The following is a 25,634-nucleotide window of genomic DNA, read 5'->3' as shown; positions in this document are numbered from 1 at the left end:
TGCACTCTGGACTGGGGCTGATGGACACACACTGGATTGGGAATGGTGCACATTGGACTGGAGCTGATGCACACACTCTGCACAAGGGCTAGTGCACACACTATTGACTGCAGCTGGTGCACACACTGTGGACTAGGGCTGGTGCACACACTATTGACTGCGGCTTGTGCACACACTCTGTACTGGGGACTTGCACACACTGTGTACTGATGCTGGTGCACCCACTCTGGAAGGGGATGGTTCATGCATCTGGACTGGGGCTGATGGACGCACATTGGACTGGGGATGGTGCATATTGGACTGGGGCTGGTGCACACTCTGCACTAGGGCTAGTGCACACAGTCTGGACTGCAGTTGGTGCACACAATCTGGGCTGGGGCTGGTCCACACAGTTTGGAATGGGGCTAAAAACGAGAACCAGAGGACACTATCTCAGACTAAAGGGTTGATCCTTTAAAACAGAGATGGGGAGGAATTTCTTCAGCCAGAGGGTGGTGAATCTGTGGAACTCTTTGCTGCAGAAGGCTGTGGAGGTGAAATCACTGAATGTCTTTAAGACAGAGATAGATAGGTTCTTGATTAATAAGGGGATCAGGGATTACTGAGAGAAGGCAGGACAATGGGGATGGGAAAATGTCAGCCATGATTGAATGGCGGAGCAGACTCGATGGGCCAAGTGGCCTAATTCTGCTCCTATGTCTTATGGTCTTATGGTGCACACACTCTGGACTGGGGCTGGCGAAGACACTCTGGACTGGAGCTGGTGCACACAGTCTGTACTGGGGCTGGTGAACGCACTCTGGACTGGGGCTAACAAAGACACTCTGGACTGGAGCTGGTGCAACAGTTTGTACTGGGGCTGGTGTACACACTCGGTACCAGGACTGTGCACACACCATTACTCAGAATGCTACCATGGTGACGAGGCCAACACTTAACTCATAAATGTTCTTTTATATATGCTGAGGGGACCATTATGTTCCCAGCAGGTGCCATTGTGTCTTTAAGGTCAAAAGTGATTTAAAAAAAATAACTTTAGAGTACCCCATTCATTTTTTCCAATTGAGGGGCAATTTAGAGTGTTCAATCCACCTACTTTGCACATCTTTGGATTGTGGGGGCGAAACCCACGCAAACATGGGGAGAATGTGCAAACTCCACACGGACAGTGACCCAGAGCGGGGATTGAACTTGGGACCTGGCGCCGTGAGACTGCAGTGCTAACCCACTGCGCCACCGTGCTGCCGCCAAAAGTAATTTTAAAGATTTCAGAAGACTTGAACTCTATTCGCAATATAGAAAATATTTAACACGGTGAATTGTTGTTACGATAAAGTGATTCATTAGGCCTTGTGTCCCAAATGGGTTTGTTGAGATGACCATCTAGTTCTTGGTTGGACCTGGACAGCAAAGCGGGCACTAACTGTAAACCTGTCACCTGCAGCAGGAAGTATTGGACAGCAGTGCTTCTCTCTGACAGTGGACAGTGGACTCAGACTGTAGACTGCCGGTTGCTGGACAAGAAGATAAATAAATAAACCAGCGCGGCCTGTCGGTTGCTAAGACACGTCCATGCTGCTTGACGACGACGCCGCCGCGGCGCGCTGAATGCCGGGCTGAAACAAAACGCCGCGGCAAAGGCCGGCGGTCTCATTGAGTGGCGCAGCCAATGGACGCGCGGCGCGGCTGAGAGCCGGCCAATGGTGATGGCGAGGGGCGGGGCCGTGCCCGGGTGGCCGCTATGTGACGGTGCCCGGGGGGCACTGGCGGCTCCATTCGGCTGCACGGGAGGAGCGGGCACGGCAGGGACCAGGCTGAGGAGAGCTCCGAGTGTCGCTGCTCACTGACCTTAGGCGGGGATTTGTTAAACCAGTGAGTGTTCGCACATCGCCACATGGCCCGATTACTGCGAGGCCCCAAGAATTTGGGGCCATGTCTTCCAAAATAAAACCGTTAAAGACAGAGGGAAAGAAAACCGCCGGAGGCAGGGCGGGCGCGATAAGGCGACGGTGGCAGTTTCTTCTATTTAGTGTTTGAACGTGTTTTTGTCCCCGTAGGAATGGAGGGAGGCAAAAGCCCTTCTGAGGGAGAAACCGAGCCTTACATCGAGACAGTGTTTGAAAGATGTGCGAATTTATATGTCTTTGGGCGGGAGAGAGATGCTGATCTCTGCACCTGATTGTAATTCATCCAACAAGCCATTGATGGGCGTGAATGAGGGTCGCAGACACTGGACAGCTTCCCTTGTCCAGCAGGACTGGCACTCAGCAAGGAGACCTCCCTGTCTGCGTACCCTCACTTCACCCCTCTGCCCCTCGCTTCCCCTTTCACCTCCCATCCCCTGCCCCTTTGTTCCCACCCTTCCCCCTTCTCACGCACAGCCTTCTCCCCCATCCTCTGCCCCCCTCTCCCCATCCCCTGACCCTTCTTCCCCCCCCCCATGCCCTACCCCTTTCTCTCCCCCCCCCCCCCGTCCACTGTCCCTTTCTCTCCCCTGCCCCTTTCTCCCCCCCATCACCTGCCCCTTTCACCTCCCATCCCCTGCCCCTTTGTTCCCACCCCCATTCTCACAACCAGCCTTCTCCCTGCCCCTTTCTCCCCGTCCCCTGCCCCTTTCTCCCCCGTCCCCTGCCCCTTTCTCCCCCGTCCCCTGCCCCTTTCTCCCCCGTCCCCTGCCCCTTTCTCCCCCGTCCCCTGCCCCTTTCTCCCCCGTCCCCTGCCCCTTTCTCCCCCGTCCCCTGCCCCTTTCTCCCCCGTCCCCTGCCCCTTTCTCCCCCGTCCCCTGCCCCTTTCTCCCCCGTCCCCTGCCCCTTTCTCCCCCGTCCCCAGCCCCTTTCTCCCCCGTCCCCAGCCCCTTTCTCCCCCGTCCCCAGCCCCTTTCTCCCCCGTCCCCTGCCCCTTTCTCCCCCGTCCCCTGCCCCTTTCTCCCCGTCCCCTGCCCCTTTCTCCCCCGTCCCCCTGCCCCTTTCTCCCCCGTCCCCTGCCCCTTTCTCCCCCGTCCCCTGCCCCTTTCTCCCCCGTCCCCTGCCCCTTTCTCCCCCGTCCCCTGCCCCTTTCTCCCCCGTCCCCTGCCCCTTTCTCCCCCGTCCCCTGCCCCTTTCTCCCCCGTCCCCTGCCCCTTTCTCCCCCGTCCCCTGCCCCTTTCTCCCCCGTCCCCTGCCCCTTTCTCCCCCGTCCCTGCCCCTTTCTCCCCCGTCCCCTGCCCCTTTCTCCCCCGTCCCCTGCCCCTTTCTCCCCCGTCCCCTGCCCCTTTCTCCCCTGCCTCTTTCTCCCCCGTCCCTGCCTCTTTCTCCCCCCGTCCCCTGCCTCTTTCTCCCCCGTCCCCTGCCTCTTTCTCCCCCGTCCCCTGCCTCTTTCTCCCCCGTCCCCTGCCTCTTTCTCCCCCGTCCCCTGCCCCTTTCTCCCCGTCCCCTGCCCCTTTCTCCCCGTCCCCTGCCCCTTTCTCCCCCGTCCCCTGCCCCTTTCTCCCCCGTCCCCTGCCCCTTTCTCCCCCGTCCCCCTGCCCCTTTCTCCCCCGTCCCCTGCCCCTTTCTCCCCCGTCCCCTGCCCCTTTCTCCCCCGTCCCCTGCCCCTTTCTCCCCCGTCCCCTGCCCCTTTCTCCCCTGCCCCTTTCTCCCCTGCCCCTTTCTCCCCCGTCCCCTGCCCCTTTCTCCCCCGTCCCCTGCCCCTTTCTCCCCCGTCCCCAGCCCCTTCTCCCCCGTCCCCTGCCCCCTTCTCCCCTGCCCCCTTCTCCCCCGTCCCCTGCCCCTTTCTCCCCCCCGTTCCCCTGCCCCTTTCTCCCCCCCGTCCCCTGCCCCTTTCTCCCCCCCGTCCCCTGCCCCTTTCTCCCCCCCGTCCCCTGCCCCTTTCTCCCCCCCCGTCCCCTGCCCCTTTCCTCCCCTCCCCCGTCCCCTGCCCCTTTCTCCCCCGTCCCCTGCCCCTTTCTCCCCCGTCCCCTGCCCCTTTCTCCCCCGTCCCCTGCCCCTTTCTCCCCCGTCCCCTGCCCCTTTCTCCCCCCGTCCCCTGCCCCCTTCTCCCCTGCCCCTTTCTCCCCCCCCCATCCCCTGCCCCTTTCTCCCCCCCCCGTCCCCTGCCCCTTTCTCCCTCCCCTGCCCCTTTCTCCCCCCCGTCCCCTGCCCCTTTCTCTTCCCCCCCCCCCCCATCCCAGCCCCTTTCTCCCTCCCCAGCCCCTTTCTCTCCCCCCCCCCCGTCCCCTGCCCCTTTCTCCCACCCCCGTCCCCTGCCCCTTTCTCCCCCCCCCCGTCCCCTGCCCCTTTCTCCCCCCCTGCCCCTTTCTCCCCCCCCGTCCCCTGCCCCTTTCTCCCCCCCCGTCCCCTGCCCCTTTCTCCCCCCCCGTCCCCTGCCCCTTTCTCCCCCCCCCCGTCCCCTGCCCCTTTCTCCCCCCTCTGTCCCCTGCCCCTTTCTCCCCCCCGTCCCCTGCCCCTTTCTCTCCCCCCGTCCCCAGCCCCTTTCTCCCTCCCCTGCCCCTTTCTCCCCCCCCATCCCCTGCCCCTTTCTCCCCCCCCATCCCCTGCCCCTTTCTCCCCCCCCATCCCCTGCCCCTTTCTCCCCCCCCATCCCCTGCCCCTTTCTCCCCCCCCATCCCCTGCCCCTTTCTCCCCCCCCATCCCCTGCCCCTTTCTCCCCCCCCATCCCCTGCCCCTTTCTCCCCCCCTGCCCCTTTCTCCCCCCCCATCCCCTGCCCCTTTCTCCCCCCCCATCCCCTGCCCCTTTCTCCCCCCCCATCCCCTGCCCCTTTCTCCCCCCCCATCCCCTGCCCCTTTCTCCCCCCCCATCCCCTGCCCCTTTCTCCCCCCCCATCCCCTGCCCCTTTCTCCCCCCCATCCCCTGCCCCTTTCTCCCCCCCCATCCCCTGCCCCTTTCTCCCCCCCATCCCCTGCCCCTTTCTCCCCCCATCCCCTGCCCCTTTCTCCCCACCATCCCCTGCCCCTTTCTCCCCCCATCCCCTGCCCCTTTCTCCCCCCCCATCCACTGCCCCTTTCTCCCCCCCATCCACTGCCCCTTTCTCCCCCCCATCCACTGCCCCTTTCTCCCCCCCATCCACTGCCCCTTTCTCCCCCCCATCCACTGCCCCTTTCTCCCCCCCCATCCCCTGCCCCTTTCTCCCCCCCATCCCCTGCCCCTTTCTCCCCCCCATCCCCTGCCCCTTTCTCCCCCCCATCCCTGCCCCTTTCTCCCCCCCATCCCCTGCCCCTTTCTCCCCCCCCATCCCCTGCCCCTTTCTCCCCCCCCATCCCCTGCCCCTTTCTCCCCCCCCATCCCCTGCCCCTTTCTCCCCCCCCCCATCCCCTGCCCCTTTCTCCCCCCCCCATCCCCTGCCCCTTTCTCCCCCCCCCATCCCCTGCCCCTTTCTCCCCCCCCTGCCCCTTTCTCACCCCCATCCCCTGCCCCTTTCTCCTCCCCTGTCCCTTTCTCCCCCCCCCCATCTCCAGTCTCTTTCTCCCCCATCCCCTGCCTCTTTCTCCTCCACCCCTGCCTCTTTCTCCTCCACCCCTGTCTCTTTCTCCCCCATGCCCTGCCTCTTTTTCCCCATGCCCTGCCTCTTTTTCCCCCATGCCCTGCCTCTTTTTCCCCCATACCCTGCCTCTTTTTCCCCCATGCCCTGCCTCTTTTTCCCCCATGCCCTGCCTCTTTTTCCCCCATGCCCTGCCTCTTTTTCCCCCATGCCCTGCCTCTTTTTCCCCATGCCCTGCCTCTTTTTCCCCATGCCCTGCCTCTTTTTCCCCCATTGCCCTGCCTCTTTTTCCCCCATGCCCTGCCTCTTTTTCCCCCATGCCCTGCCTCTTTTTCCCCATGCCCTGCCTCTTTTTCCCCCATGCCCTGCCTCTTTTTCCCCCATGCCCTGCCTCTTTTTCCCCCATGCCCTGCCTCTTTTTCCCCCATGCCCTGCCTCTTTTTCCCCCATGCCCTGCCTCTTTTTCCCCCATGCCCTGCCTCTTTTTCCCCATGCCCTGCCTCTTTTTCCCCCATGCCCTGCCTCTTTTTCCCCCATGCCCTGCCTCTTTTTCCCCCCATGCCCTGCCTCTTTTTCCCCCATGCCCTGCCTCTTTTTCCCCCATGCCCTGCCTCTTTTTCCCCCATGCCCTGCCTCTTTTTCCCCCATGCCCTGCCTCTTTTTCCCCCATGCCCTGCCTCTTTTTCCCCCATGCCCTGCCTCTTTTTCCCCCATGCCCTGCCTCTTTTTCCCCCATGCCCTGCCTCTTTTTCCCCCATGCCCTGCCTCTTTTTCCCCCATTGCCCTGCTCTTTTTCCCCCATGCCCTGCCTCTTTTTCCCCCATGCCCTGCCTCTTTTTCCCCCATGCCCTGCCTCTTTTTTCCCCCATGCCCTGCCTCTTTTTCCCCCATGCCCTGCCTCTTTTTCCCCCATGCCCTGCCTCTTTTTCCCCCATGCCCTGCCTCTTTTTCCCCCATGCCCTGCCTCTTTTTCCCCCATGCCCTGCCTCTTTTTCCCCCCATGCCCCTGCCTCTTTTTCCCCCATGCCCTGCCTCTTTTTCCCCCATGCCCTGCCTCTTTTTCCCCCATGCCCTGCCTCTTTTTCCCCCATGCCCTGCCTCTTTTTCCCCCATGCCCTGCCTCTTTTTCCCCCATGCCCTGCCTCTTTTTCCCCCCATGCCCTGCCTCTTTTTCCCCCATGCCCTGCCTCTTTTTCCCCCATGCCCTGCCTCTTTTTCCCCCATGCCCTGCCTCTTTTTCCCCCCATGCCCTGCCTCTTTTTCCCCCATGCCCTGCCTCTTTTTCCCCCATGCCCTGCCTCTTTTTCCCCCATGCCCTGCCTCTTTTTCCCCCATGCCCTGCCTCTTTTTCCCCCATGCCCTGCCTCTTTTTCCCCCATGCCCTGCCTCTTTTTCCCCCATGCCCTGCCTCTTTTTCCCCCATGCCCTGCCTCTTTTTCCCCCATGCCCTGCCTCTTTTTTCCCCCATGCCCTGCCTCTTTTTCCCCCATGCCCTGCCTCTTTTTCCCCCCATGCCCTGCCTCTTTTTCCCCCATGCCCTGCCTCTTTTTCCCCCATGCCCTGCCTCTTTTTCCCCCATGCCCTGCCTCTTTTTCCCCCATGCCCTGCCTCTTTTTCCCCCATGCCCTGCCTCTTTTTCCCCCATGCCCTGCCTCTTTTTCCCCCATGCCCTGCCTCTTTTTCCCCCCATGCCCTGCCTCTTTTTCCCCCATGCCCTGCCTCTTTTTCCCCCCATGCCCTGCCTCTTTTTCCCCCATGCCCTGCCTCTTTTTCCCCCATGCCCTGCCTCTTTTTCCCCCATGCCCTGCCTCTTTTTCCCCCATGCCCTGCCTCTTTTTCCCCCATGCCCTGCCTCTTTTTCCCCCATGCCCTGCCTCTTTTTCCCCCCATGCCCTGCCTCTTTTTCCCCCATGCCCTGCCTCTTTTTCCCCCATGCCCTGCCTCTTTTTCCCCCATGCCCTGCCTCTTTTTCCCCCATGCCCTGCCTCTTTTTCCCCCATGCCCTGCCTCTTTTTCCCCCATGCCCTGCCTCTTTTTCCCCCATGCCCTGCCTCTTTTTCCCCCATGCCCTGCCTCTTTTTCCCCCATGCCCTGCCTCTTTTTCCCCCATGCCCTGCCTCTTTTTCCCCCATGCCCTGCCTCTTTTTCCCCCATGCCCTGCCTCTTTTTCCCCCATGCCCTGCCTCTTTTTCCCCCATGCCCTGCCTCTTTTTCCCCCATGCCCTGCCTCTTTTTCCCCCATGCCCTGCCTCTTTTTCCCCCATGCCCTGCCTCTTTTTCCCCCATGCCCTGCCTCTTTTTCCCCATGCCCTGCCTCTTTTTCCCCCATGCCCTGCCTCTTTTTCCCCCATGCCCTGCCTCTTTTTCCCCCATGCCCTGCCTCTTTTTCCCCCATGCCCTGCCTCTTTTTCCCCCATGCCCTGCCTCTTTTTCCCCCATGCCCTGCCTCTTTTTCCCCATGCCCTGCCTCTTTTTCCCCCATGCCCTGCCTCTTTTTCCCCCATGCCCTGCCTCTTTTTCCCCCATGCCCTGCCTCTTTTTCCCCCATGCCCTGCCTCTTTTTCCCCCATGCCCTGCCTCTTTTTCCCCCATGCCCTGCCTCTTTTTCCCCCATGCCCTGCCTCTTTTTCCCCCATGCCCTGCCTCTTTTTCCCCCATGCCCTGCCTCTTTTTCCCCCATGCCCTGCCTCTTTTTCCCCCATGCCCTGCCTCTTTTTCCCCCATGCCCTGCCTCTTTTTCCCCCATGCCCTGCCTCTTTTTCCCCCATGCCCTGCCTCTTTTTCCCCCATGCCCTGCCTCTTTTTCCCCCATGCCCTGCCTCTTTTTCCCCCATGCCCTGCCTCTTTTTCCCCCATGCCCTGCCTCTTTTTCCCCCATGCCCTGCCTCTTTTTCCCCCATGCCCTGCCTCTTTTTCCCCCATGCCCTGCCTCTTTTTCCCCCATGCCCTGCCTCTTTTTCCCCCATGCCCTGCCTCTTTTTCCCCCATGCCCTGCCTCTTTTTCCCCCATGCCCTGCCTCTTTTTCCCCCATGCCCTGCCTCTTTTTCCCCCATGCCCTGCCTCTTTTTCCCCCATGCCCTGCCTCTTTTTCCCCCATGCCCTGCCTCTTTTTCCCCCATGCCCTGCCTCTTTTTCCCCCATGCCCTGCCTCTTTTTCCCCCATGCCCTGCCTCTTTTTCCCCCATGCCCTGCCTCTTTTTCCCCCATGCCCTGCCTCTTTTTCCCCCATGCCCTGCCTCTTTTTCCCCCATGCCCTGCCTCTTTTTCCCCCATGCCCTGCCTCTTTTTCCCCCATGCCCTGCCTCTTTTTCCCCCATGCCCTGCCTCTTTTTCCCCCATGCCCTGCCTCTTTTTCCCCCATGCCCTGCCTCTTTTTCCCCCATGCCCTGCCTCTTTTTCCCCCATGCCCTGCCTCTTTTTCCCCCATGCCCTGCCTCTTTTTCCCCCATGCCCTGCCTCTTTTTCCCCCATGCCCTGCCTCTTTTTCCCCCATGCCCTGCCTCTTTTTCCCCCATGCCCTGCCTCTTTTTCCCCCATGCCCTGCCTCTTTTTCCCCCCATGCCCTGCCTCTTTTTCCCCCATGCCCCTGCCTCTTTTTCCCCCATGCCCTGCCTCTTTTTCCCCCATGCCCTGCCTCTTTTTCCCCCATGCCCTGCCTCTTTTTCCCCATGCCCTGCCTCTTTTTCCCCCATGCCCTGCCTCTTTTTCCCCCATGCCCTGCCTCTTTTTCCCCCATGCCCTGCCTCTTTTTTCCCCCCATGCCCTGCCTCTTTTTCCCCATGCCCTGCCTCTTTTTCCCCCATGCCCTGCCTCTTTTTCCCCCATGCCCTGCCTCTTTTTCCCCCATGCCCTGCCTCTTTTTCCCCCATGCCCTGCCTCTTTTTCCCCCATGCCCTGCCTCTTTTTCCCCCATGCCCTGCCTCTTTTTCCCCCATGCCCTGCCTCTTTTTCCCCCATGCCCTGCCTCTTTTTCCCCATGCCCTGCCTCTTTTTCCCCCATGCCCTGCCTCTTTTTCCCCATGCCCTGCCTCTTTTTCCCCCCATGCCCTGCCTCTTTTTCCCCCATGCCCTGCCTCTTTTTCCCCATGCCCTGCCTCTTTTTCCCCCATGCCCTGCCTCTTTTTCCCCCATGCCCTGCCTCTTTTTCCCCCATGCCCTGCCTCTTTTTCCCCCATGCCCTGCCTCTTTTTCCCCCATGCCCTGCCTCTTTTTCCCCCATGCCCTGCCTCTTTTTCCCCCATGCCCTGCCTCTTTTTCCCCCATGCCCTGCCTCTTTTTCCCCCATGCCCTGCCTCTTTTTCCCCCATGCCCTGCCTCTTTTTCCCCCATGCCCTGCCTCTTTTTCCCCATGCCCTGCCTCTTTTTCCCCCATGCCCTGCCTCTTTTTCCCCCATGCCCTGCCTCTTTTTCCCCCATGCCCTGCCTCTTTTTCCCCCATGCCCTGCCTCTTTTCTCCCCCATGCCCTGCCTCTTTTTCCCCCATGCCCTGCCTCTTTTTCCCCCATGCCCTGCCTCTTTTTCCCCCATGCCCTGCCTCTTTTTCCCCCATGCCCTGCCTCTTTTTCCCCCATGCCCTGCCCTCTTTTTCCCCCATGCCCTGCCTCTTTTTCCCCCATGCCCTGCCTCTTTTTCCCCCATGCCCTGCCTCTTTTTCCCCCATGCCCTGCCTCTTTTTCCCCCATGCCCTGCCTCTTTTTCCCCCATGCCCTGCCTCTTTTTTCCCCCATGCCCTGCCTCTTTTTCCCCCATGCCCTGCCTCTTTTTCCCCCATGCCCTGCCTCTTTTTCCCCCATGCCCTGCCTCTTTTTCCCCCATGCCCTGCCTCTTTTTCCCCCATGCCCTGCCTCTTTTTCCCCCCATGCCCTGCCTCTTTTTCCCCCATGCCCTGCCTCTTTTTCCCCCATGCCCTGCCTCTTTTTCCCCCATGCCCTGCCTCTTTTTCCCCCATGCCCTGCCTCTTTTTCCCCCATGCCCTGCCTCTTTTTCCCCCATGCCCTGCCTCTTTTTCCCCCATGCCCTGCCTCTTTTTTCCCCCATGCCCTGCCTCTTTTTCCCCCATGCCCTGCCTCTTTTTCCCCCATGCCCTGCCTCTTTTTCCCCCATGCCCTGCCTCTTTTTCCCCCATGCCCTGCCTCTTTTTCCCCCATGCCCTGCCTCTTTTTCCCCCATGCCCTGCCTCTTTTTCCCCCATGCCCTGCCTCTTTTTCCCCCATGCCCTGCCTCTTTTTCCCCCATGCCCTGCCTCTTTTTCCCCCATGCCCTGCCTCTTTTTCCCCCATGCCCTGCCTCTTTTTCCCCCATGCCCTGCCTCTTTTTCCCCCATGCCCTGCCTCTTTTTCCCCCATGCCCTGCCTCTTTTTCCCCCATGCCCTGCCTCTTTTTCCCCCATGCCCTGCCTCTTTTTCCCCCATGCCCTGCCTCTTTTTCCCCCATGCCCTGCCTCTTTTTCCCCCATGCCCTGCCTCTTTTTCCCCCATGCCCTGCCTCTTTTTCCCCCATGCCCTGCCTCTTTTTCCCCATGCCCTGCCTCTTTTTCCCCCCATGCCCTGCCTCTTTTCCCCCATGCCCTGCCTCTTTTTCCCCCATGCCCTGCCTCTTTTTCCCCCATGCCCTGCCTCTTTTTCCCCCATGCCCTGCCTCTTTTTCCCCCATGCCCTGCCTCTTTTTCCCCCATGCCCTGCCTCTTTTTCCCCCATGCCCTGCCTCTTTCTCCCCCATGCCCTGCCTCTTTTTCCCCCATGCCCTGCCTCTTTTTCCCCCATGCCCCTGCCTCTTTTCCCCCATGCCCTGCCTCTTTTTCCCCCATGCCCTGCCTCTTTCTCCCCCATGCCCTGCCTCTTTCTCCCCCATGCCCTGCCTCTTTCTCCCCCATGCCCTGCCTCTTTCTCCCCCATGCCCTGCCTCTTTCTCCCCCATGCCCTGCCTCTTTCTCCCCCATGCCCTGCCTCTTTCTCCCCCATGCCCTGCCTCTTTCTCCCCCATGCCCTGCCTCTTTCTCCCCCATGCCCTGCCTCTTTCTCCCCCATGCCCTGCCTCTTTCTCCCCCATGCCCTGCCTCTTTCTCCCCCATGCCCTGCCTCTTTCTCCCCCATGCCCTGCCTCTTTCTCCCCCATGCCCTGCCTCTTTCTCCCCCATGCCCTGCCTCTTTCTCCCCCATGCCCTGCCTCTTTCTCCCCCATGCCCTGCCTCTTTCTCCCCCATGCCCTGCCTCTTTCTCCCCCATGCCCTGCCTCTTTCTCCCCCCATGCCCTGCCTCTTTCTCCCCCATGCCCTGCCTCTTTCTCCCCCATGCCCTGCCTCTTTCATCCCCCCATGCCCTGCCTCTTTCTCCCCCATGCCCTGCCTCTTTCTCCCCCATGCCCTGCCTCTTTCTCCCCATGCCCTGCCTCTTTCTCCCCCATGCCCTGCCTCTTTCTCCCCCATGCCCTGCCTCTTTCTCCCCCATGCCCTGCCTCTTTCTCCCCCATGCCCTGCCTCTTTCTCCCCCATGCCCTGCCTCTTTCTCCCCCATGCCCTGCCTCTTTCTCCCCCATGCCCTGCCTCTTTCTCCCCCATGCCCTGCCTCTTTCTCCCCCATGCCCTGCCTCTTTCTCCCCCATGCCCTGCCTCTTTCTCCCCCATGCCCTGCCTCTTTCTCCCCCATGCCCTGCCTCTTTCTCCCCCATGCCCTGCCTCTTTCTCCCCCATGCCCTGCCTCTTTCTCCCCCATGCCCTGCCTCTTTCTCCCCCATGCCCTGCCTCTTTCTCCCCCATGCCCTGCCTCTTTCTCCCCCATGCCCTGCCTCTTTCTCCCCCATGCCCTGCCTCTTTCTCCCCCATGCCCTGCCTCTTTCTCCCCCATGCCCTGCCTCTTTCTCCCCCATGCCCTGCCTCTTTCTCCCCCATGCCCTGCCTCTTTCTCCCCCATGCCCTGCCTCTTTCTCCCCCATGCCCTGCCTTCTTCTCCCCCATGCCCTGCCTCTTTCTCCCCCATGCCCTGCCTCTTTCTCCCCCATGCCCTGCCTCTTTCTCCCCCATGCCCTGCCTCTTTCTCCCCCATGCCCTGCCTCTTTCTCCCCCATGCCCTGCCTCTTTCTCCCCCATGCCCTGCCTCTTTCTCCCCCATGCCCTGCCTCTTTCTCCCCCATGCCCTGCCTCTTTCTCCCCCATGCCCTGCCTCTTTCTCCCCCATGCCCTGCTCTTTCTCCCCCATGCCCTGCCTCTTTCTCCCCCATGCCCTGCCTCTTTCTCCCCCATGCCCTGCCTCTTTCTCCCCCATGCCCTGCCTCTTTCTCCCCCATGCCCTGCCTCTTTCTCCCCCCATGCCCTGCCTCTTTCTCCCCCATGCCCTGCCTCTTTCTCCCCCATGCCCTGCCTCTTTCTCCCCCATGCCCTGCCTCTTTCTCCCCCATGCCCTGCCTCTTTCTCCCCTCCATACCCTGCCCCTTTCACCCCCCCATACCCTGCCCCTTTCACCCCCCCCATACCCTGCCCCTTTCTCCCCCCCCCATACCCTGCCCCTTTCTCCCCCCCCATCCCCTGCCCCTTTCTCCCCCCCCATCCCCTGCCCCTTTCTCCCCCCCCCATCCCCTGCCCCTTTCTCCCCCCCCCATCCCCTGCCCCTTTCTCCCCCCCCCATCCCCTGCCCCTTTCTCCCCCCCCCCATCCCCTGCCCCTTTCTCCCCCCCCCATCCCCTGCCCCTTTCGCCCCCCCATCCCCTGCCCCTTTGGCCCCTCCCTGCCCCTTTGGCCCCTCCCTGCCCCTTTGGCCCCTCCCTGCCCCTTTGGCCCCTCCCACCCCTGCCCCTTTGGCCCCTCCCACCCCTGCCCCTTTGGCCCCTCCCACCCCTGCCCCTTTGGCCCCTCCCACCCCTGCCCCTTTGGCCCCTCCCACCCCTGCCCCTTTGGCCCCTCCCACCCCTGCCCCTTTGGCTCCTCCCACCCCTGCCCCTTTGGCTCCTCCCACCCCCTGCCCCTTTGGCCCCTCCCACCCCTGCCCCTTTGGCCCCTCCCACCCCTGCCCCTTTGGCCCCTCCCACCCCTGCCCCTTTGGCCCCTGCCCCTTTGGCCCCTCCCACCCCTGCCCCTTTGGCCCCTCCCATCCCCTTTGCTCTCCAGTGCCCGTATCCCACCACCTTCCTCTGCTACCGCCGCGCGCTGCATGCCGGGCTGAAACAAAACGCTGCGGCAAAAGCCGACGGTCTTATTGAGCGGCGCGGCCAATGGGCGCGCGGTGCGGCTGAGAGCCGGCCAATGGTGAGGGGCGGGGCCGCTATGTGACGGTGCCCGGGGGTCACTGGCGGCTCCATTCGGTTGCACGGGAGGAGCGGGCACGGCAGGGACTAGGCTGAGGAGACCTCGTGTCGCTGCTCACTGACCTTAGGTGGGGATTTGTTAAACCAGTGAGTGTTCGCACATGGCCCGATTTCTGGGTGTCACTCGTTAAAGACATCGGGGAGGAAAAATAATTCCCCTGGAGGCAGGGCGGGCGCGATAAGGCGATATTTCATGTTTGAAAGTGTTTTTTCTCCTGTAGGGAAAGGATGGAGGCAAAAACCCTTCTGGGGAGAAACTGCCGCCTTCCATCGAGCCAGTTCTCCCATCCTGCCTCTTTCTTGCTCCCCATTCCCAGTCTCTTGTCTCCCCTCTATCCTCTCTCTTCCCCCCTCCATCCTCCCCCTCTTGGAAAAGGGCCCCTGCTTCCTCGACCCTCTTAGGGATTGGGGCGGGGGGAGAGAGGGGACAAGGAGCATGTTTAAGGAAGAAAGAGGGGTAAAATTCTCGAGCTTGAGGCCTTGGCAGTTCATTGTATGGCGAATGACACTGGAGGAATTTAAATGTTGAGACATGGGATAGATTGGAACTGATTTGTTGGAGGGACAAATAAGTGAACCATTTACTGAAATAATTTCCATTTCTTTTAAAAATGCATTTGTAGAATGGTTGAACTCAATCCACGTACCTTTTTTGTATGCATTCGGTTTCTGGTGTGTTGAGAATCAGGCAGGCAATATCATTTTAATATGTTTGTAACCCATCCATCTGATTGATGCTCCATAGGACAGGAAGCAATCTTTTTGGAAATTAAGGATCCATGTCTGAAACACCAACCTGGTCTCCCCATTTATGGGGACAGTGGCCAGCATTCATTTTTTCTGGCTTCTAGTGTCCACTTCAGTTCTGGATATGTTCAGTTGCTTGATTCCTTTTGTAATTAACATTTATTTTTGGTTTCTGCCAGGTAAAACCATGTCTGAAAGAAAAGCTGTCATTAAGAATGCTGACATGTCTGAAGACATGCAGCAGGAAGCTGTGGAATGTGCTACCCAGGCACTAGAGAAGTATAATATTGAAAAAGACATAGCAGCTTACATCAAGAAGGTGAGGACATTGCTACCATAGACTATAAGCTAATTGGGTTGGAGATAATATTGTTGAGAGCAGGCCTTTTCTGCCCTGCAGAAATACTGCTCATGTTTTGGAGTCAGCCAAGCCTATCTGACTTAGTAATAATGGACTGCAAAATCAATTGGCAGACTGGTATAAAATGTACTGGAATTGAATTTAGAATAACAAGTCTGTGTCCTAAAATAAGAGCCGAGTTGTTCCTGTATCCACCTGTAAACAGAGTTGGATTTATAAGCAATTTGGAATTTAAGATTTGATAAACGTTTCTCCTCTGACATGATGAACACAGATATGTTTTTAGGCATTCATGAGTTCTGGACCCCTGCCACCTTCTGGATGACATTTTCTTCCTCAGTTCTATAAATGACTATGGGGGGGGAGAATCAGTAAGTTTGCGGATGACCCAGTGGCTGGGTGGTTAAGTGAGGTGGAGTGTCTTGGGTTACAGGATGATATAGACGGGATGGTCAAATGGGCGGATAAGTGACAGATGGAATTTAACCCTGAAAAGTGTTGAGATGATACACTTGGAAGAAGTAATTTGACAAGGAAGTATACTGTGAAAGGTCTGACACTGGGAAGTTCAGAAGAACAAAGGGATCTTGGCGTGTTTGTCCAAGATCTCGGAAGGCATAAGGGCAGGTTAATAGGGTGGTGAAAAGGGCATGTGGGACACTCACTTTTATCAATCAGGGCATAGATTACAAAAGCAGGGAGGTCCTGTTGGAGTTGTATAGAACTTTGATGAGACCACAGCTGGAGTACTGTGCAATTTTGATCGCCACATTATAGGAAGGATGTAATTGCTCTGGAGGTGGTGCAGAGAAGATTCACCAGAATTTTGCCTGGGATGGAACATTTAAGTTATGAAGAAAGGCTGGATAGGCTTCATTTATTTTCTCTGGAGCAAAGACAGAGGGGTGACCTGATTGAAGTGTACAAGATTATGAGCGGCGTGGACAGAGAGCAGCTGTTTCCCTTACTTGTAGGGTCAGTTTGAGGGGTACACGTTCAAAGTGAGGGGAGGGAGGTTCAGTGGGGATTTGAGGAACAACGTTTTTATCCAGAGAGTGGTGACAGTCTGGAATGCACTGTCTGGGAGGATGGTAGAGGCGGGATGCCTCAAATCCTTTTAAAAAGTACTTGGTATGCCACAACATTCAAGGCTTTGGGCCCAAGTGCTGGCAAATGGGATTAGGTGGGCAGGTCAGGGCATTTCATGCATTGGTGCAAACTCGATGGGCTGAAGGGCCTCCTCTGCAGTTTAGTATTCTGTGATCTTCCCTTTCAGACTTCAATCTATACCTCCCTAGACACTGATCTCTCTACTAAAGGAAATTTGTGCTTTCTATCCAGGCCCCCCAGTCCTCAAATGTGATTCCTCAGCCCCCTCTGTTCCAAGGGAAACACCCCCAGTCGTTCTTTCCTCATAGCTGCAATTTTTCAGTACTGGCAACCTGGTAAATCTCTTCAGTACTCTGGTACAATTAGATCCTTTCTGTAATGAGTTGCCAAGAACTGCATTCAGTACTCAGGTTATGGCCTAGCTAATGTTTTATATAGCTCCAGCATAACCTCCCTACTCTTGTATTCTATGTCTTGGCTAATGATGGAAAGTATTCTATATGCCTTTTTAACTACCTTATCGACTGGTCTTGCTACCTTCGGCAATTTGTGGACATGCACTCCAAGGTGCCCTTACTTCTCCACACCTCTGTTCTCCCATTTATTGTGTATTCCTTTGCTCTGTTTGAGCTCCTCAAATGCATCACATTGCACTTCTCTGCCCACTTTTCCTCAACCAACCATGCTGCCAATTTTTGTGTCCCCTACATTTTGACATTTGTTTGATGCTAGTATTTAGCTTGCTATTAAACTAAACCATAATGATCCGATGATGCTACTTAATGCCCAAAGATTGTGGTAGGACTTCATTATTTGGAAGAATTTGCTGTCAGCAAACAGTGTTTTTTTCTTGTTCATGAAAATAGTTCAAGATTATGTTGTGATACCAAGGCTTTACATTGGTCCATTCATAGGACTTGTAGCTGGAGGAAATACAAAACTGCTTCCCATGATTGTTATTTACTCTATCTCTCCACAGATGTTAAACCGTCGTTCAGTATGTGTGCTTTCGCTGTAGAGATCTACTGTACCTTGTCCCACTGCCTTGATGAACACTGACAAAAAGTTGCCTTAGAGTACAAAAAGTCTCCAGAATTTTAAATGCGTTCTATACATTTTCGAATACCACTAACTGGTATTTTAGATCAGTTGAGGAATAAATTACTACAGATTATCTATCATGGTTTGAACCCCTTTGTGGCTGCCATTTAAATTCCCTCCAGTCTCTGATGGTTTGGTGGAAGCATTAGCAGCTGTTCATGGAGTCTATTTCATAGAATCATGACCATAGAAACAAGCCACTTGACCCACAAAGTCTATGCCATTGTTTTATCCTGCAGCCTTATCTCCATCTCCTGCTCACTCTGAATCACTGTATCAAAAGGGAAAATATTCCCCTTTTGCAATAAAGTATATAGAGAATTCCACAACTAAATTACTCTGCATATATTTTTCTAATCTTCCATATATTTTTCTAATCTTCCTTTCAATTGTTTTTGAACTTTCAAAATTTCCAGGATTCTTATTACCACCTGGTCAACCAATAGGAACAATATTATAACTCTCATTCTGAAACTTTGATCAGGTCATATCTGGTAACATTCAAGTGAATCTAAAGTAAACTTTTTTTATTTTACAATAGATTTTCGCCACATACTATACGCCCGAGTGGCCTACCAAAAAGTTCAGCACAAACTCTTTTTAAAATATTTTTTATTCTCCATTTTCACATTTTCTCCCAAATTTACACCCACCAATAAACAATAATCAGTAACAAATATCAATAACAACGATCCCATCCTCCCACCAAACCCCAAACATTAGCCTGCATGTTCACATAAACAAATGACAAAAAGGAATCGGGAATCACCCATAGTCACCATTAACACACATTGCCCCCCCCCCCCCCCAACTCTTCCACAACTAATGTTCGATGTTATCCAGTTCTTGAAAGTGCATAATGAATAATGCCCATGAATTGTAGAACCCCCTCCATTCTTCCCCTTCTCAAGAGTCAAAAATTCCAACAGGTCCCCCCCGCCACGCCAGGCCACAGGGTGGAGAGGTTGCTCTCCAACCCATCAGGATCAGCCTTCAGGCGATCAACGAGGCGAAGGCTACAACATTGCCTCCACACCAGTTTTCAACCCTGGCTGGTCCGACACCCTGAATATGGCCACCCGGGGGCCCGGGTCCAGTTTCTCATGCACCACTTTCGAAATTACCCTAAAAACCTCCTTCCAGTAATCCCCCAACTTTGGACAGGACCAAAACATATGAACGTGATTAGGGCCCCCCCGCCCCAACGTTCACACACAGCTTCCACTCCCTCAAAGAATCGGCTCATCCTCACCCTCGTGAGGTGTGCTCTGTGTACCACCTTCAGCTGCATCAGCCCCAACCTCATGCACGAGGTGGAGGCATTCACTCTCCGGAGCACCTCACACCAGAACCCCATCTCCATATCCTCTCCCAACTCTTCCTCCCACTTAGCTTTGATCCCTTTGTGGTGCCTTTTCCTCTTCCAAAATAGCCCCGTAAACCGCTGACACTACCCCCTTCTCCTGTCGTCAGCACCTCCTCCAGCACTGTGGAGGCCGGCTCCCCAGGGAAGCTCTGTATCTCCTTTCTGGCAAAATCTCGAACCTGCATGTACCTAAACATTTCCCCCTGCTCCAGCCCATACTTAGCTTCCAGCTCCTTCAGTCCTTCAAATCGATCCCCAATAAACAAATTTCCATCCCACCTCCCTGGCTCAAATCTGTGGTTCCCCCGAATCAGCATTTCCCTTGACCCTGCCCCCAAGCCAAAGTGTTGGCGAAACTGCCTCCAAATTCTCAATGAAACTATTATTACCGGACTCCCTGAGTATTTCCCCAGGGCTATCGGGAACGGCGCTGTTGCTAGTGCTTTCAATCCCGACCCACTGACAAACTCTCCTCCATTCTGGGAATCAACCCCTCTGACCCAGCTCCGCACCTTCTCCACGTTCGCCGCCCAGTAGTAATACAGGTTTGGAAGACCCAAACCCCCTGCCTGCCTTGGGTTCAGCAGGAACTCTTGTTAATGTTCAAAAAAAACCCGTAAATTGTGTGCCTTTATGACCTTCGTATCTGTGCAACAATCAGATCCTTTACTTTTCTACTCCACTTCTTTCACCATTGCTTCCAAAGTACGCCACTTCACGTCATTGAACTTCACTGAACAGCTGTATATCCATTCTATCATGGTTACAATACCCCCAATTTGAGAATGTTGCCTCAATTCTCACCTTGAAAGTGTATTTTGCAAATGGAGCCTCAAATTGCAGTTTACAATATTGAAATCTATTAATTGGCTGTCTTGTGTTGATGTCAGTCCCTCCGGCTTAGGAGATTAAAGAAAGGGGGAATAATTCAGTTAATTACTCCCATGTTTCTGTCCTCCAGCCAAAAATCCTCTGCCATTATATTTCCCAATCATAATGGTTTCGTGGGCCTATTACAGAAATCAATCACCACCGTTCTTTACCAGAGCTCTTGCACATTACATACTGAAATGTGCTTTGTTGTGGCTGACTGCATCATAATTATTCTTCTCCAATTGTTACTGCATCTCCAGAAGGTGTTTTGAATAGTAATGCTAAAAATAAAGCTACTTTTCATACGCAACGCAGTGCTGGTTGGTTAGAATATGATTCAATAGCCAGTAACTAGAAGTTACTGGACCTAAGGCAAGGAGCAATTATTGTTCATTTTTTGGACATTATCATTTTAGATATCTACCATTAAGCATGGAGATGAGGCAACCTATTCAATTTTACTCAAACAAGCAACTAGTTAGTGCAAGATCTGGAGAGATTTAATCAACAATTACGATGGAGTACTTGTCCAAGATGAAACCATTTTATTATTGCTCATGAGCCATTGCGGGGGGAGGGGGTGGTTAGTTAATGTTTGTTTAATGCAGCTAATTATCTGCCTAATGTTTAACTTTTTTGTTTTACAGGAATTTGACAAAAAGTACAATCCTACGTGGCATTGTATCGTGGGTAGAAACTTTGGCAGCTATGTGACTCATGAAACAAAACACTTCATCTATTTCTACCTGGGCCAGGTGGCCATCCTCCTTTTTAAATCTGGCTGAAGAGGATGTACTATTTCATTTCAAATGCAGTTGATCCAAGTAAAAGACTACTTTAATTAAAAAAGTAATTTCTGTTTTGACCAACATACAAAGGGAAACATGAGGAAGAATGTGTCCAGTGTAATTTCCAGCATGGTGAATCCAAATTTAAGCTGCTTTCTTTCCTCTTCCCCCACCCTCACCAAACCCTCCTACAAAAGGTCACTGATGTTTTCTGGTGACTTGTATTTATTTTCTTTGTCTTAATTTCCAACATTTCCAATTCAATAAACAAGTTTTGATACCACTTTTTGTTTGCAGTTACTAAATGTTTTTGGATTTGCATTCTGCTGTCTGGTTTACATGAATGTCTTTCAGTAAATTGATCATTCTGGATTTGGAGGGCAGAATAATGAACATACGATGCTGCTGATACCGTTCTAAATTCCAACTGCAGATAAAATCTTCAGTGGCCCATGAATGAAAATTAGATCACCTGCCATTGTTTTGTTTTAGAAAATCATATTACTTTGTTGCGAGGAAAGATTTGTTTACAAATAATAGAAGTTGTCTCGATAAACAAGATGGATCTATCTGGGACAGCATGGTGGTGCAGTGGTTAGCATTGCTGCCTTACGGCGCCAAGGTCCCAGGTTTGATCCCGGCTCTGGGTCACTGTCCGTGTGGAGTTTGCACATTCTCCCCATGTTTGCGTGGGTTGCACCCCCACAACCCAAAGATGTGCAGGGTAGATGGATTGGTTATGCTAAAATGCCCCTTAATTGGAAAAAATGAATTGGGTACACTAAATTTATTAAGAAAAAAAAAATGATGGATCTAGCTGGTGCTTGTCCACATATTGTGAATAGTAGTAGTCTATCACCAGCTGAACAAATGCTCTAATTTAGCTAGTAATTTATATTTTGTCATTGTATAAGTTGCAAGTTTCCACAGGCACAGAATACAAGAAAGCTTGCTGTTTCACCAATTTGACATTATTTTTCCAAATGATGGAAATTGTTTACTAAATTCTTTAAGAATTTTTTAAAAACAAAATGGTCTGTTTTGTGTGTCAGTAAAGTTTTGTGTTAATGGTAATTGTGTTAGATGGTAACGGGCTGTTTAGCGCACATCTAAATCGCTGGCTTTGAAGGCAGGCCAGCAGCACGGTTCAATTCCCCCAGCCTCACCGAACAGGCGTTGGAATGTGGCGACTCGGGGCTTTTCACAGTAACTTCATTTAAAGCCTACTTGTGACAATAAGCTATTTTCATTTCATTTTTCATTGAGTGGGGCTCAATGGTACAATAATGCAGCAGCTAGACGGGCCAGGTGTTACAGGGCTGTTGGATGTTCCCAGCCTATCTGCATTCTGAATCTTCACCCTGTTAAACTCTTCCAAGTAAGAACCACTTACTGCAATGGATAGGACTGAGGGCCTATCTGCAATGTCTGAATCTTCATCCTGTTTCAGTTTGCCTAAATTCTCCCAAGTAATGTCCACTTACTGCATTGCATAGGACTGAGGACACTCCTACCAGCACAAGAGTGCTGGTGAACTGCTTGCTGCTGGGCCAGCTGGAACAACCTTGCCCCTTAAGCCTCTGCTTGGCCTCGGAAGAGACATTTTATCTAATAACTCCTGATGGAAAGCATAGATGAAGAAAGAGGAGATAACAGTGATGCCACGATGTCTTGATTGCCATTGTTATCTAAACATCTCAAATATATTGAGTCACATGAATTGCATTCATACTGTACATTTAACAAAGTAACTCAAGTCATGTGGTATGTCACAATGGACCAAAAACTAACCAGAGCATATCTAAAAAGGCTTCTAAAGCTGGGAACACATACTACAGTAGTGGAATGATGGTGTCTGTGACAGAATGGAAGGCATATAGGGCGCGAGGAAGTTATGGCTAAATCCTGAGGAGGATTTTGAATCTAGTGAAGAGTCCAATAGAGACATGCAAGGTTGAGCAAAGGGATCACTGGACAGAATGTAGACTGGAGGCGTACCAAGTTGGACCTAGTGTAGAGTGAAGTACAGGAAGCTGGTAAAGGAATTTGGAGCCTAGAGATAAACGGATGAGGCAAATGGTGTCGCCTTATTGAAATATTGCCGTCATCACTGTCCTTTTACACCGCTTCAAAAATAGAATAAAATGCATCACTACATTAATGTACATATACAAGAGTAGTTATTCATATTGTAATAGTTGTCCAGTTCTTCTGAATGTAAAAGGTGTAAGTTAGTCATTCCATCTCGTGTAACATGATCTGCAGTCTGTCTAGATAGTTGTATTTTATTACGATGGCAACAAAAGCTTGGCCGGAGGAAATCGTATCTATCTTGGAACAGGTCATCCTGCAGGTTTGAAATATTGATAATACGCATCGTGTCAAATTAAAGAAAAATTATTTGAATAATGCAATAGTAGCATCACCTTAAGGTACACTAACTTAAAATGACTTTCATTGCTATGTATACTCAAATTATCAAGCCAAAATCAAATGATTCAGATGATGTCTAAGGCGCAGTGCTCCAAAAGCTAGTGTTTGAAACAAACCTGTTGGACTTTAACCTGGTGTTGTAAGACTTCTTACTGTACAACAACATGCATAGTTCATCTGGACCTCAACATCAGATCACTACGATGGATATAGACAAGGAGATTACTTGGCCACGGCCTTTCAAATTGCCACAGAGATCTCCCAGCACAGCATCAAATTAACAATGATTTGAAGGCTTCGGTCTAGTTTACTGAAAATATGCTTGCTTCCTAACATACCGCTGAATTGGGCTTTTACAAGTTTGTACTTGCCATATTCGTTTATCTTGTGGCTGCGTAACAGCTTATATAATTCTGTTAATGTAATAAAACATCTTGGGGCATGTAACTTAAAGAATAAAGCTCTCTTTCTAATCTTCACAGTTCCACCACTCCATGAGAGGTGCAATTATTTTATGGGGCAGGACTTCGGTCTGGTCTGAATTTGACCACATTATGAAATCCTGGTATTCATTCATTTACTGGTTGTGGATATCACTGGCCAGACTAGGATTTATTGCCCAGCCTTAATTATCCTTCAGAAGATGGCAGTGAGCAGCCTCATTGAACCGCTGCAGTCCCAGAGGACTGAATGTGCTGTTAGGGAAGGGAGTTCCAGGATCTTGACCCAGCAACAGTGAAGGAACAGCAATATATTTCAAAGTCAGGATGGTGAGTGGCTTGGAGGGGAACTTCCAGGTGATGGTGATCCCAGGTATCTGCTGCTCTTGTCCTAGATGGCAGTGGGTTTGGAAAGTGCTGCCTAAGGAACCTTCCCGAGTTCCTGCAATGCATCTTGTAGATGGCACACACGACTACCACTGTTCTTTGGTGGTGGAAGGATTCAATGCTTGTGGAAGGGGTAGCATTCGAGCAGGCTGCTCTGTCATGGATGGTGTCAAGCTTCTTGAGTGTTATTGCAGTTGCACTCATCCAGGCAAGTGGAGAGTATCCATTGCACTCCTGCCTTGTAGATGGTGGTCAGGCTTTGGAGAGTCAAGTGGGGAGTTACAGAAGGATTCCTAGCCTCTGGGATCCACAGTATTTATATGGCTAGCCCAGTTCAGCTTCTGGTCAATGGTAACCCCAGGATGCTGATTGTGGGGGATTCAGCGATGGTAATCCACTGAATGTCAAGGGACAATGGTTAGATCCTCTCTTGTTGGAGATGGTCATTGCCTGGCACGAATGTCACTTGCCAGCCCAAATCTGGATATTGTCCAGGTCTTGTGTTTGGACATGGTCTGCTTCAGTATCTGAGGAGTCATGAATGGTACCCCCACATCTGACATTGTGATGGAAGGATGGTCATTGATAAAGCAGCTGAAGATGCTTGCACCCAATGAACTCCTTAAGTGATACTTGAGAGCTGTATCTTGTGGAAGAGGCAAACAATGAGTTGATTTTTCTTAAAATGGCAGGCCATTATCCTCACCGATATAAGAGCAAAACACTGGATGCTGGAAATCTAAAATAAGAACTGAAAATGCTCAGCAGGTCAGCCAGCATCTGTGGTGAGAAAAATAGAGTTAACATTTCAGTTTATGACTTTTCCTTCACAGACCTGAAATGTGAACTCTGTTTTTCTCTCCATAAATGCTGTCCAAGTATTTAGGATGTTCCAACTTTTTATTTCATATCTGCTACCTTTCCCACCCCCTCTGCTGCCCTTACTGCCTTTGTTTTCTTCGAAGCCCACTCGTTTTTCTCCTCTCCCCATTGCTTCCACCAGACGAATCGAGCAGCAGTAACAATATTTTTTAAATTTAGAATACCCAATTTTTTTCCCCCAATTAAGGAGCAATTTAGCATGGCCAATAAACACAAAATTAGTGTTTGTACCGTTTGGCCTTGTATATATTGTTCACTTTTAATAAAAAGGTATGGCTAATAAACCTACCATACGCATCTTTGGGTTGTGGGGAGTGAGACCCATGCAGACACAGGGAGAATGTGCAAACTCCATACGGACAGTGACCCGGAGCCAGGATTGAACCCGGGTCCTCGCCGCCGTGAAGCACCGGTGCTAACCACTGGGCCACCGTGCTGCTCGAGAGCAGTAACAATCTACCTCAAGAACATAAGAACTAGAAGCAGGAGTAGGCCATCTGGCCCCTCGAGCCTGCTCCACCATTCAATGAGATCATGGCTGATCTTTTGTGGACTCAGCTCCACTTTCCGGCCCAAGTGTGTGGAAAAATTGCTGCCATTACTCCAACGAGATATGAACAGATAGTCTTTCCATTTAAAGCAGCAACTGATAAGGTTTTACTTGCGAGGGAGTCACAACAGAAGGAGGGGGAGACCATTATCATGGCAGATGATGCCACAAACTGACTCCATGTAGCAGGACATCTGCACTTGATACTACAACTGCAGGTCATGAATGAATAGCCATTTCTCCATAAACAAAAGATAAGGAGACATTAGTAAATTCCATAAATGTTAAAGATTCTCACATAATATCTAGTATTAATATCCAGTCCTAACCAGGGTCTTAAACAGTTCTGATCCATGCGGTCCTGAGATTTAATTTACCAAATATTTATGTCAAGTAAATTATTTTTTTTAGTTTCAAGTCACAATCGGAGAAAACCAGCTTTAGAGGGAGCAAGGTAAAGAATTCTATATACTCTGCCCATATTCCATTTTTCCTGAATTACCAGCCATTTGTATCCAGGCATTACAGCTATTTAAATTATTTGGTCCAAAACCAGAAAATCTGTTCAGAGTCTGAAGCATTTTGGTTGGTGACTGTCTTGTTTAATTGTGGCAGTGGTTCACTATTTAAGAAGTACAATATCAATTTTCAAGATGCACTGCAAGTACAACAGAGGTAGTTAAGGGAGAAGTGGCTTTATTGTTTCAAATGCCCAAATTGGGGGAATTCCACACCCTTCGTCGTAATTACTTTGATTATGAGTCACAACTGGTTAAGTGGCACCAAGAAGACCGTTGTTGCTGAATATGAAGCCCTTTGAAACGTTGAAGAAGTGTGTTAAAGTG

General features: G+C 53.0%; 1 protein-coding gene across 3 annotated transcripts; it reads left to right on the top strand.

Annotated features, from left to right (window-relative positions):
* The first annotated feature begins 1,699 nt into the window (after positions 1-1,699).
* On the top strand, positions 1,700-20,380 carry LOC140409224 (dynein light chain 2, cytoplasmic-like). 3 transcript variants are annotated; one of them, XM_072497518.1, is made up of 3 exons: positions 1,700-1,872; positions 14,678-14,817; positions 19,957-20,380. In XM_072497518.1, the coding sequence occupies exons 2-3, from the start codon at positions 14,686-14,688 to the stop codon at positions 20,092-20,094; spliced, it is 270 nt and encodes an 89-aa protein (XP_072353619.1). In that variant the 5' UTR covers positions 1,700-1,872; positions 14,678-14,685; the 3' UTR covers positions 20,095-20,380. The 3 variants fall into 3 exon arrangements, with proteins under 3 accessions (XP_072353619.1, XP_072353628.1, XP_072353637.1); XM_072497527.1 differs by lacking the exon at positions 1,700-1,872 and adding an exon at positions 13,669-13,819; XM_072497536.1 differs by lacking the exon at positions 1,700-1,872 and adding an exon at positions 13,696-13,838.
* The last annotated feature ends 5,254 nt before the right edge of the window (positions 20,381-25,634 follow it).

The sequence above is a fragment of the Scyliorhinus torazame genome, chromosome 1, assembly GCF_047496885.1.
Source record: "Scyliorhinus torazame isolate Kashiwa2021f chromosome 1, sScyTor2.1, whole genome shotgun sequence".
NCBI lineage: Eukaryota > Metazoa > Chordata > Chondrichthyes > Carcharhiniformes > Scyliorhinidae > Scyliorhinus > Scyliorhinus torazame.
Note: the sequence above shows the minus strand (reverse complement) of the source record. Positions and strands in the feature narration are given on the sequence as shown.